Below are 12,690 nucleotides of genomic sequence, written 5' to 3' on the forward strand. Positions count from 1 at the left end.
TTTGTTAAATGAACGACTCTCAAAGCAGCTCCTAGGCCTCTAACTCCCAAATAACTGTATGCGACAGAATGCTTGTTGGGAAATGCTCGATTTTGGGAGAAAACTTTAAGTCCTTTCCCTTTCTGAGTCTCAGTTCCATCACTTAAGTGAACTCAAGTGCTAAGCCAGATCGTCCCGAAAGGTGTCTTCCTGCTCTTAGAACGATCCTCAAAGTTTCCTGCGAAGGCGGTGGCGTGCAGGTAAACCGCGCCGTAAACTGGTCGCGGGGAAAGGCCTTAACGCCGCAGCTCCGCAGCGGAGGCCCCACGGCCGCCCCTCCCGTCACTCTCACCCGTCACGTGGACGCCAGGGAGGACGCCCTGGGCAGTGACGAGTCGGGGTCAGATCCCCGGGGCTTCCGGAAGACCAGCAGGTCGGGAAGCAGCGCCGCCAGCCGGGCCTCTACCGGCTACAGAGGAGGGGCCACCACCCGCTTGCCGGTCGCCATGGCGGCGTTGGGCTTGGCCGCTAAACTACGGAAACAGGGTTCGCGTAGCAGCCATTCCTCAGCGACGGCCTTGGGTCCCTCCTACCAATCAGTGCGGGCTGCCTTGGGGCACCATCAATCGGAAGCTACCGCAGGTCACACACCAGCTTCCTGTTGCCTTCCGCTAGCTCTGCTTCCGGCGTGGCGCGTTCAGAGGGGCTAAGCTTATTTTAAAATCTTTTTGAAACGTGGTGAGGCGCTTCTACGACAAAGCAGTTCATTGGCGATAACTACCAATAGAGCGGTCTCTTCCTCGTATTACCGGAGAAGAAACTTGTCATCTGAATTTCTAGGGACGAGTTCCACTGGCATCTAAGACAAACTCTGGATGGTTTTTTAACATCCTTAGACTAAAGCTGTCAGTCCATTTCCTTAATTGTTAGAGCGTTTCTCAAAACAGGCCAGGCCGGCCAGGCCAGGTGTATTTGGTCTCATGGGAGTGCGTAACAGGGCTATTTTTCTCTAGGGTACTGGATCCCTGTTGTGTGTGTGATGAAGGCACACTTGAGGTCGCCAGTCTTGCCAGATTGAGAATACAAAGCAGTAATAGGATGAGCATGTTGTGGATTTTCAGCAATCATAAAAGTATCTTTGTTTTGCTTTTCTACAGAATTAAAAACAAAATCTAAAAATTACATACTATCTTTAGTTTTAGACTACCAAATCAATGCTGTTTTGGTGACAACTGAAGGTCTAATTTTACTCACAGAATTATCCATTTCATTTTCATTAATACTTCCTGGAGTAAGGCCAGATATACATCGATCAGCCCGCTGTGACAAAATACCTCCTCAGGAGGGAGGGAGGGACAAAAAATAAGCCGGATTAAGTGGAGAGATGTGGCCAACAGGCCTGGACATCAAAAGTTTGACACATTGACAACAGAGCTTGCATGTCTGCCTGTAGAGATAATTTCAACATTATAATCTAGGACCTAGGGGATGTAGACTCCTCAAAATTAATGTCACTTTTTAATATTTTTATAAATTTATTTTAAAAAGTAACAATTGCAATGACATTAATGATCGATCCTGTACTCCCCCTACTGCTGGGGGAAAAAACCATTTATGTAGCTGAGACCCAAAGGAAAATCAAGACGTTATTATGAGGCACCCAATAGACAGAAAATGCTGTGTTGGTCCAGTGCTATACACACTGACATGTTTGATGTATCAGTGCAATTAAAATATACATTTACAATTATCCTGCAAAAAAAAAAAAGCACTCAAGAAGTGAACTATGAATTAAACCAATTACTCATTCATCCATTCACACTTCTGCATCTACGAAGTCATCACTAGTCATGAAGACAAATGAATAAAATAACTTCTAGTAACGAAGAAAAAATTCAAACCTTAACTCTCTTTGTGGGTTATTATGCTGTGTTAAAAAAACCATAATAAAAGGGCCATAGCTACCTGAAATGTAATGACAAAATGACAACTGAAGCATTTAATTTCAAAAAACTCAAAAAACAAACAAAAACTCTGCAATACGAGGTTGGTATTACTATATACAAATTTACACAAATAAATTAGGACTGTTGGCTTAAGTACTAGAAATTAGGTCTGAGGAATTTCTGGACTCTGCATCTTAAAAGACTCCTAAAAACCAGGGGCTATACATTCCTCATTGTTTTTAGTAATCTATCATGTGAAAAAGTTGGGGGCTTACTGAATAAAAGTTAATTATCTGAAACTCATGTGAAGAGCCAGAAGCCATCTAGTGAACCTATGAAGGCTTAGTTCCCCCTGACATCTGAAAGCCAGGGACTAGAGAGAAACTTCACTTTCTGCTTTCTTTGCATAGTTCGTATATACCTCTATTTTCTATCATCACAATGATTTCCCTTAGTGATATTTTCTTTAAAGGGCTTAATTTCTTTTCCCTCATAATACAATTAGAGTGAAATCAAAGAGCTAATCTTTACACTTGGTATTTATATCAAACCCAAATGTTCTTCAAAAGGATTAAGTTCTCCTTTGTTTCCAGAGTAGGTAGCAAACCTACTGAAATATTATCTTAGTTCTTCAGGGGTTCAACATCTAGATGTGCTTGATGTAGAAATCTAGATACAGATTTCTGAGGCACCACCCATTCTGACAACTGGCCCAGTTCCTGACCCTGCAGGCATCTCTATTTTCAGTCTACAGTTTATCTGCAGCATGTGGATGCAATGTGAAAACCTTTCTGCACAGAGCCTATGAAGAAGTGGGGAAACAAATGGAAAGTGGCACCCAAGACTCAACTGCCATGGGAAGAATGAGGTTTGCTCTCTGGAGCCAGCACAAAGCACTGCAGGACTGAAGCCAACATCCACTTCAGGCTCTAGCAGGTAACCTGGAATATGCCCAGGATAGCTTGATTGAATCATGCTTTCCAGAAATTGTCAAGGACCAAAGCTCAGACTTCTCCTTTTTCCGTGCTTGTTAAAAGGTTATAGTATAAACGTAAATTATTCTCTTCATCTTAATGATCCATCCCAGGCATCCATCCACTGCAGAATCATACTATATGACAACACCTGGGTAAATATACTTTACTCTCTCTCTTCTCCTTGTAGACTGAAACACACTCCTTCTATCCCTCAAATGCTGTCACAAAGCCTGTGACTGAAAATCTCTAGTTTGGCATTGTTTAGGAGTTGCTACAAATGTTCTCAGCACTTCAGTACAGAAGTTATATAGTTTTGTTCTCTATTTAGAAGGCAGTTTCACAGTCCGATATGCTCTAAATTGCTTTAAAAGTAGACATAGTAAAACTATGGTCCAGATGATCTGTCAACAGGACAAGCAGATGACAACTTGCAGGGCTTAAAAAAAAAGGGATATTCAGCAGTTCAGATTTTTAGTGCTTAAGTCTTTTATCATTCTATCCCCAGTTAGCTTTGTCTTGGCTGGAGTCCAAAAATACCAACCTATCAGCTGGGCAGAGAGATTCTTATTATTACCACAGAGTAGATGAATGTTATCTCAGAGCATTTACTGTTCTGTATCATGAGATGAGACTTCCTTTCCTAGAAGCCATCTCTGAATACAAAGTGTCCATTCAGCAAGTCAGTCTGAAATCCCCCTTTAGAGGGATAGATGCTGTTTAGGTTCCATGGGAAGGAGTGGGCTGTCGCTTCCCTGATTGCAGTTTAGGGTGAGCAGCTTTTCTTCCCACTGAGATGACTGGCTGGCCTCACCAGTCAACATTCAGTGCTATGTGGTACTGCTGGGCTGGCCTGGGTCCCGTGCATCATCCTAATCCATGAAATGTTCGTATCATCAATAGTCTGAAATAGGTCCTGACTGAAGGGTCAGACAAAGGCTTGCAACTTCAATTTTCCAGACATTGCTGCAATTATAATACTGACCACTTATTAAAAACTAAGTGGTTTCTGTCTTATAGAAAAGGGCAGAATGTGATCATCAGTGACCCATGGGAAGAGCTGATCAATTTCCTGGAACAGTGGGAAATGGTGGTGAGGAACATCAGCTCCATCACATGGCCTGGGGTTAGGACACTCGGATGATCTGTGTCATTGCTTCTTCATCTGCTTGGTTTGGATCCTAGAGACAAAGAAAGCATAATCATGATTAAAGTCTTTGCAAAAGCAACAGGGAACTCATGGCTCTTCCTGCTTATCACCAAGGGAATATACAGACATACCTCATTTTCCTGTGCTTAATTAGCTTTAGTGTGCTATGTAGATACAGCGTTTTTACAAATTGAAGGTGTGTGGCAACCCTACATCAAGCACATCTATTGGAACCATTTTTTCAAAAGCATTTGCTCACTCACTCTTGAGTCTCTGTGTCAATTTGGTAATTCTCACAATAGTTCAAACCTTTTCATCAGTTATCAGTGATTATAACTTGCTGAAAGCTCAGATGATGGTTGGCATTTTTTTTTAGCAATAAGGCATTTTTAAATTAATAGTATGCAGCACTGTTTTTGAGTCATAAGGCTATTAAGAGACTACAGTATAGTGGAAACGTAACTTTTATATGCACTGGGAAACCAAAAAATTCACTGGACTCACTTTATTCCAATATTCACTTTACGGAGGTGGTCTGGAATGGAACCTGCAGTACTAGCTGAGGTGTGCCTGTAACTTTGCTAAGTAAACAAAAGGCCTGTAATGGATCCAGGTCTGCATATACAGATTAAAATGCAGCTCTATTAGGGAAGACAATAAACTTTATTTTTAAAAGGATTCCAGGTCTGTTCTGGCACTCCATTACCCAATACTCCAGAGTTGAGAGTGTTATCTCTTTCCTGGGCACCTGTATTGTGCTCCACTCTTAAGGTTTAAGGGTCCTTAGGTGGCTTAAAAAAAGACCCAGAGAAAGCTTATCATGTGTATTTTTCTGTCATTACTTTATGATCATATTTAAATACTGGGCACTTAGCAGGGCTGGCAAAGGACACTGGAATTTATTTACTTTAATGAACTTATTTTGTAGATAAACTTGAAGCTTGGGTGGGTAAAGTGATTTACCTGGACTAAAGTAAAAAAGTCAGGAGACCAGTAAGAATGAACTCTCAAATCTTTTGGCTCTCATTAGTCTTCTTTCTATTAAACTCTGCTTACTTACTGCCTCTCACTTAAAACTTACCACGTTAAGACAAGGATTAGTCCTTAGGAGCTTTTTGCAATACTCTACAATAACCACCTTTAGTTCCTCCACACCAAGGCTCTAAAGCCTCAGCTGGCGTTATCCAAGGAAAATCAGATTTCTGGAGGGGTAAGTGTAGAGCTGGGTCTTGACCAAGCAGGGCAGATATGAAGGATATACACTTATAAAGGATCACATTAAGATCTGGAGAATGGGCTAAAGGGCACATGAGTGGAAGAAGGGAGCAGGAACAATAACTAGCATCTGTTGAGGTGTCACCAGGTGCTAGGTACTGTGCTGTGTTATAAGGTGCTTAATGTGGCTTACTGCATTAAATCCCCGCAATATTCCTGTGACCTATCAATAGATCCCACTATATAAGAAACTGAGGCTAAAAGAGGCTAAGTTGACTGAGGTCATATTGTCAACACCCAGAATTAGCAGAGTTCCCAGCATAACGCCCATACATGGCACTTTACATCCATAAACTGCATGAATAATGAGTAAAGAGGAGCTCTCGACTACAGACAGGAATTAAATGCACTGAAGAAGTCACTGTTCATGTGTGGGACACCGAGGAATCCTAGTCTGATTGTTGAGAGGCGTGATGAGGCAAAGTTGCTTATGTGCTGTACAGAGAAACAGTTTGAGGTATGATGCGGTTAAGAAATGAGGAGCTAGCATACATCCGTGAGCAGGAAAGTGACATGATTATAAAAGTACTACCTTATGAAGACTGATGTGGCAATAGTGCAGAGCATTTCGTAACGGTCATATGGAATGAAGTATCAGTAAATAGGAATAACCCATTAATTCAACAAACATTTACTACATTATATACTACACTCAATAAATACAATGTAGAACACAACAATCTTCCACACAGCTTATAGTCTTGCAAAGAAGACAACTACTGCACAATTACATAAATAAACCAACTCGATTACTAACTCAAAAGAAAAGGAAGATTTGAGAAAATAATGGAGTAGAAGAGACCTACTCTGGACATGGTCTCTCAACTTAACCCAAGACATAAATGACAAGGACAGAGCCATGCAAAAGGATATAGTGAAAAGCTTTATGGACTGGCTATTTTAAAGACAAAGATCCTATGGCAAGAGACAGAACAAGGAAAGTACAGCAAGGGCATACAGACCAATTAGCAGGGGGAAATGAAGCCAGAGGAATACAAGAATTGGAGCATGCTGGGCTTTGTTGAACATGGTAAATGGTTTAGATTTTAATTGTAAGTGTAAATGGGAAAGGGTGGGGGTGGAAGCAGTTTAAGCAAGGTAGAGATGTGATAAGAGACATTTATGAAAGATCACACTAAGATTTGGAGAATGGACTAAAGGGCACATGAGTGGAAGGGAGACCAGTAGGCAGTTGTTACATTAATTAAAGCAAAAGAAGAGAATTATACCAGGCTGACAGCAGCTGGAAGAGAAAAAGTAAATTGATTCAGATTATATTTTAGAGGTAAAACCAAAAAGGCCTTCTTCAAGTATTGGACAGTTCTAGATTTAGTAACTAGGTGGATGGAGATGTCACTTGTTGACATAGTGACTGGTCTAGGCACAAAAAAATGAAATAAAAATCAAGAGTTCTATTAAGTAAAAACCAGTGTAATAGAGTAGTTACAGAGTAAGGTCTGGAATTCTAATTCCTGGGTTTGAATTTCAGTTGCACCATTAATTGTTTTACCTTTGGCAGACTGCTTAAGCTCTCTAAACCTCGGATCAACTGTAAAATAGAAACAATAATTCTTACCTCATGGGGCTTGAGGTTGCTGTAAAGATTCAATGAACAAAAAAGAGCTTGTAAAAGTGCTTAACAATGGCTAGCACATGTCAATTAAGTGTTAGCTGCTGCTGCTGTTATTACACTAAGAGACATAAAATATGTTCTTTGAAAATCAAGAGAAGAATTTCAAGAAGGTATTAACAGTAGTAACTAGCAAAGACTGGGAGGAAAAGGCCACTGGATTAAAGACCTTTAGAGCTTTTAAGATGAAAGGGAATCCAAGAAACACAAAGTTGCATTCAATTTAGAGAATATGATTAGTTCCTAGTGTAAAAATTGCAAGAGATAAGTGTGAAGGCTTCCACTCAAGATATGGTAATGAAGAGAAGAATGAACTACAGTCTCCTCACCTGCATATGGGGACTATCCTTTTCCTTTGGAGAGAAAAATCGTCCACCTTCACCACGCTTCCGTGCCATGGCATGACGGTGCCGAGACTCATGTAGGTATTTCTAAAACAAGAGAAATAAAACTATTAGCTGGAACCAGCTTATCATTATCTCATGCACAAATTCCATCCTGAGAAGTTGAGGACAACTGTGATCAAAGCCACAAGGCGCATTATGACCTTGATTATGAAGAAAACACTACATAGCAGCTACCATATATTAACTACCATAAAAATGTGAATGCTAAATGAGTAATAAAGATTTCCCTAAAGGTACCATAGAGATCCCTACTTTCCTCCCAATATGTAGATATCCTCTCCGGCGCTTTAATAACAGGCCAAATTTCAGTGGGCAAATGGCTACTCAGTAAAACGACTGCCATTTCCTGGCCTTAACTGGAGGAATGTGTGACCATGTAATTAGGTTTTTGCTGAGATGTACCAAACTTCTTGGAAGTTTCCTTGAAAGACTGCCTTTTTTAATTCCCTTTGGTCCTAGGCTGGAAGCCAAGCAGTCACCTGGTCTATGAACAGCTATGAATACTAGGATTATTACAACAGTAAGATAGGAGGAGAATGAGTCTTGAGGTGTGGAAATGTTCTCCCAGCCCAGGACAACTTAATCTCTGGACTTCTTTTATATATAAAAAAAACTTACTAAGATACTGCTATTTTTTTTTTGTTACTGTAGTTGCACCTGCATATAATAACAACAAATACTAATTTTTACAAAGATAACAGCTATCTGTCTTCACTTGTTTAGAAGGTACTCAAAAAAACAAACTATATAAAAGGTAATTTCAAAAGTAGAATCCTGCTGTTTCCCTATATCCTTTCCAGAGCTACACATACCCTTCTTTCCTTTGGAATTTTCCCTTCTGCCTCTAGTTTCGCCCGGGCTTGCCTCCTCTTAAGTATTCGGTGGTACTGTTTGGCATTCACATACAGAGGCTCTTCTTCGAGCATCTCTGCCCCAGGGAGAGGGATTCTTTGGATAGCAGGTACAGAGCCAGCACCAGGCACCATCTGTGTGAAGAGAAAACCAGAGCTTATTAAATAATGGCATGAAGTATGGGCACAGGAAATAGTTGCTTAGTTCCTGTTAATTTATTTTCTTCTGAATGCTACAGAGTAGCTTTTAATAGGGCTCTTTCTTAAATGAAGATTCCTGAGGCACACTCACACTAAAAGTCTGCATTTAAACACTCCAGATGTTTCTGTCATAGGGGGCCCAAGAGCCACACTGAGAACGGAATCAACCATGTCCAAATTCTTGTCCACCTATGGCTCCATTTTCTAGTAATGTCTGCTGCCATCTAATGGTCAGGGACTGTAATCGTTGACAATAAAATGGACAGAGAAAGGTAGGTACAGATTGACCAAGGGCTACTAAATGCCTATAATTATATAAATAGCTTAATTAAATGGTTAACTTACTCTATAATTCAATCCTAAGTTTTCTAAACAAATAGAAGTAAACAATGTACTAAATGTATGAGGAAACAAGTTGTATTCCATTTTCTTCCCAATTATGACTTTGAATAGATGTACTATTTCTTCTGGTAGCTTCCTCCACCTCTGTGCAAGCTTCTACTACTACTAGTCTTAATTTATCTCTTCGTATTATATTTAATTTATTAATGATATTTATTTACTTACCCATATTTGTATTTATGAATATAAAAATGTATTTATATTTTTTGGTTCCTCTATTGATTACAATCTTTCTAATTTTAAGCCTCTTTCTTGTTTCACCCACTGTGGGCAATATGTTTTCCACTTCCTTAAGATCAGTGGTCTGTCATTTGAATTCTGAGTAAGATGAAATAAAAGCAAATATTTACATGTTTATCTTCTGCTGTATCTCCAGCACTTAGAATAGTCCCTGAAACACAGTAGGTGCTCTGAAAGAATTATGGTTCACTGTAATGTTTATTGTAAAAGTTAGATCTCTGTAAGTGCCTTAAGAATCAACCTGTATCTCAAGAGTATGAGCATTATAATCAAGCTTTATGAGAAGCAGCAAATTACAAGTCAAGAAATTTCCAATGACAAACAGATATATGGAAAAATAAATTACAGATGAGAGTAGTAAGCTGAAAAATCAGTCTTCTTACCATAACCATGCCTCCCGAATTGACCACATTGCCTGCCACTGGCAGTGTTACAGTGACAGTCCCTTGCCCACTGCTTGTTGTATTGGTGTTGGCTCCTGTCTGAACAATCTGTGCTCCTGCCAAACTGCCTGCTGGGATGGTGATCATGCCTGAAACAGGGACTGTAACTTTAAGAAAATAAAACATAAAACAAACAAAAAACAGGTACACAGAAAGAAGGGAACACAGTTAGTCCCTCTTCTATCTGGCACACACTTACTCACCTTGGAATAACATACTAGGGAGTTCAAGGGGAGTAAAGCACTCACTCTCTGCCTGGTTTCTGTATGTAACCCAAGTAATCACAGTCTTTTAAATTCTATTAGCTGGGTTCTAGCTCTGAATAAAACTAGCCTTAAAATGGATAATTCTCGGCTTTCCAATACAGTTTTCAACGGTGGTGAGAAAGTTTGGAGGCTTCTCCTTCTATAGGCCTGTCTGTCTAGCTATTCCCACTATACTTGTATACAGGAATAATCTGCTTCAGGATGGACATTTTATCCTAAATCAATGAGCCAACCCATTGCAGGATGGTAAATTAAAATTAAACCAAGCACCAACAGCCCCCAAACTATCTATCAACAGCAGCACTTCAGGATTTGTTCACCAATCTGAGCTCCTGCCAGGGATCAGTACAGTTCAGGCCCTCTCCTGAGTCCTGAGAGCATCCTTACTACACTCACTGGATCTTCTTTACTGCTAAGTTTTAACTGAAAGTCAAACTTTTAGTTAAGAGTCCAACATGTCCTTTCTAGATTTAGCTATCTGACAAATGCCTCCAAAAGCTCCCAAGTTCAGTTTGAGCCATCTCTTCCTCTCTGATGTCCATTTTCCTCCTAAACCGAACAGATCTGACCTCTTATTATGCATTACCTAGTTCTAGAACATACATTTGCAAGAGCTTTGCGTTGTGTGTGTTCACATGTCTGTCTCCCTTACTAGACCAGAGGCTCCTTAGAAAGAGAACTCTTTCTTAGTAAAAAGTGGTGTGTATATAGTAGGGATATATTAAGTGTTTCTGGAATAAATTAATAATGAAGTGTCCCAGAAAAAAAGAAAAAACATAAGCACTAACGACACTAAATGACACCTTGATTTCTGATCTCCTTCTCTCTACCAATGAAGAAACCTCATTATTTCCAATCTTCTATTTAGAAACATTTCTTCCCAGAAAGGATTAAAGACTTACAGAATCCTTAGACCAGTCTTTTAATAACCACTTCAGAACTCGTACAAATGGAATCAATGGTGGTCACGTATTACTGGCAAGGAACTAACAATCAATGGAGATTTAGATGGAATTTTTTGTTCAAAATATGGCAGAGGTCACTACAAAATTTCTGAAGCGGTAATTTGCTCAAAGAATAAAAGAAGTCATTACCCAAACTCCCACAAAAATGAATGGGCACATTTACCTTGCTGCAGAATGGTGCCATCTGCATTAACTGGCTGATAGACAATGGTCTGCCCTTCAGCCGTCTGTGCCACTTGCTGTCCTTGGACAGCAATCTGTTGCTGTGTCTGTAGGAAATAAATCATAATACAATTTAACAGATTTCAAAGACACCACAAAGAAAAGGACCACATAGTCTTTTAAAAAACATTTTTGATGATTTTTTCTTGCCCCTTTCTACTGCACGTGGAATAGTCCTTCCAAATTGGTTGTGCTCCTGTACTGACAGAGACAGTGGAATTACCTGGGTCTGGCCAGCAGTGACGGCTGTCTGGGGCTGCTGGATGATGATCTGCTGGGTCTGGCCCTGCTGGCCCTGCACCTGCACAGCTTGCCCACCCTGGATCTGGATTTGTCCGGGGGGGACTAACTGGATCTGTGGAAGAGAACACAAAGGTTAGTACACTGCCAACACTGGTCTCTCTTGGTCCTGGAAGATTAAGAATCAAGTTATTCAATTCTTCTAGAAAGCAGGAAATGCTCTAAAGAAGAAAGAAACAGAAGTCCTGTTCTGCTCTCTATTAATGAATTAGAGATAGATAACTCGTTTCCAATCATGAAACAATGGGAGAATTTTGATCACTGTCTGGATACTGTATGATATTAAGGAATCAATGTCATCCTTTAAAAAGATGATAGTGTTGGCAGTTGTATATTTTTCAAAGCATGTGCATTTAAAAGTACACTCTGAAGGTTTTTTTTTAAAAAACGATGAAACTGGAAGACTGATTATGTGGAACTATTGAAACTGGATGATGGAGATTCATCATACCATCCTCTTTGTTTTTGTCTATGCCTGAAATTTTCCATAACAATATGTTGAAAAAAAAATCAAGTTTTTTCAATTTTTCCAACTGGAATTCTGGAACTCTTTATATACAAAATTCTTAAACATACAGAAAAGTAGAGACTATCATATAGACATTTCTGCAGTTTTCATTCAGATTTAGCAAATTAACATTGTGCCATATTTGCTTCATTTAACATTCCTTTCTCATCTAAAGGGTAATCACTATACTAAAACTGGTTATTATCCTTACAGAGCATATTTTACACACAAATATCCATAAAAATAAGTGGTATGGTTTTGTTTATGAATTTCATATAAATGGTACCATGTTATATTTTTTTTTGCAATTTGTTTTTTTAGTCAACATTTACAGGATAAAGCCAGCTGAAACTAGTTCATTCACTTTAATTGGTGTATAAAATAAAAGTACTACGTTAAATAATTATTCTATAATTTATTCATCATTCCCCTTAACATTTGAGTTTTTCCCTAACAATTTTATTTTTACAAACAACAAACAAAAACTTTTATTTTTACAAACAAGAACAACAAAATGATGAATGTATCTCCTTAAGCAAATGTTTAAGTTTTTGAAGTAATTAAAATTAGAATTCTGTTAAAGGAGATGTCTGCGGTAAGCAGCCTCTAGAATGGTTCCCAGCTGCTTCTGGTAGTCTTCTGCATGTGTGTGCAGGACCTAGCAACTCATTTCTAATGAACAGAATATGGTGAACGTAGTGGGATGTCACTTTTAAGATTAGATTTCGAAAAGACCGTGACTTCCATCCTGCTGGCTTCTTCCCCCTTCTCCTTCACTAAGGGAAGACAGCTGTCATTTTGTGAGCTGCTCAACTGAGAGGCCCACACGGCAAGGAACAAAACAAACCATTTGCCCAGGATGGTTTGATTAATCACAGTCCTACTTGGAGATAGGGGAATAGAATTAATAACCCATTCAAAGTCTGTTAAA

The 12,690-nt window shown here is 39.4% G+C and overlaps 1 protein-coding gene across 13 annotated transcripts in view; it reads right to left on the minus strand.

Annotated features, from left to right (window-relative positions):
- Window positions 1-12,690, minus strand: part of NFYA (nuclear transcription factor Y subunit alpha) — a 27,040-nt gene continuing 14,350 nt past the window's right edge. For 8 of the 13 annotated variants that reach the window (XM_073224918.1, XM_017653102.3, XM_017653100.3 and 5 more), the window contains 6 exons: window positions 11,175-11,306; window positions 10,893-10,998; window positions 9,439-9,605; window positions 8,174-8,347; window positions 7,284-7,385; window positions 1-4,080 (listed from right to left, as the gene is read on the minus strand). In XM_073224918.1, coding sequence (XP_073081019.1) covers window positions 4,027-4,080; window positions 7,284-7,385; window positions 8,174-8,347; window positions 9,439-9,605; window positions 10,893-10,998; window positions 11,175-11,306 — 735 coding nt within the window. In that variant the 3' untranslated portion in view covers window positions 1-4,026. The remainder of the gene's footprint in view (window positions 4,081-7,283; window positions 7,386-8,173; window positions 8,348-9,438; window positions 9,606-10,892; window positions 10,999-11,174; window positions 11,307-12,690) is intronic. The other 5 variants (XM_017653105.3, XM_073224917.1, XM_073224915.1 and 2 more) reach the window with 1 other exon arrangement.

This window comes from Manis javanica, chromosome 16 (assembly GCF_040802235.1).
Source record: "Manis javanica isolate MJ-LG chromosome 16, MJ_LKY, whole genome shotgun sequence".
Classification (NCBI taxonomy): domain Eukaryota; kingdom Metazoa; phylum Chordata; class Mammalia; order Pholidota; family Manidae; genus Manis; species Manis javanica.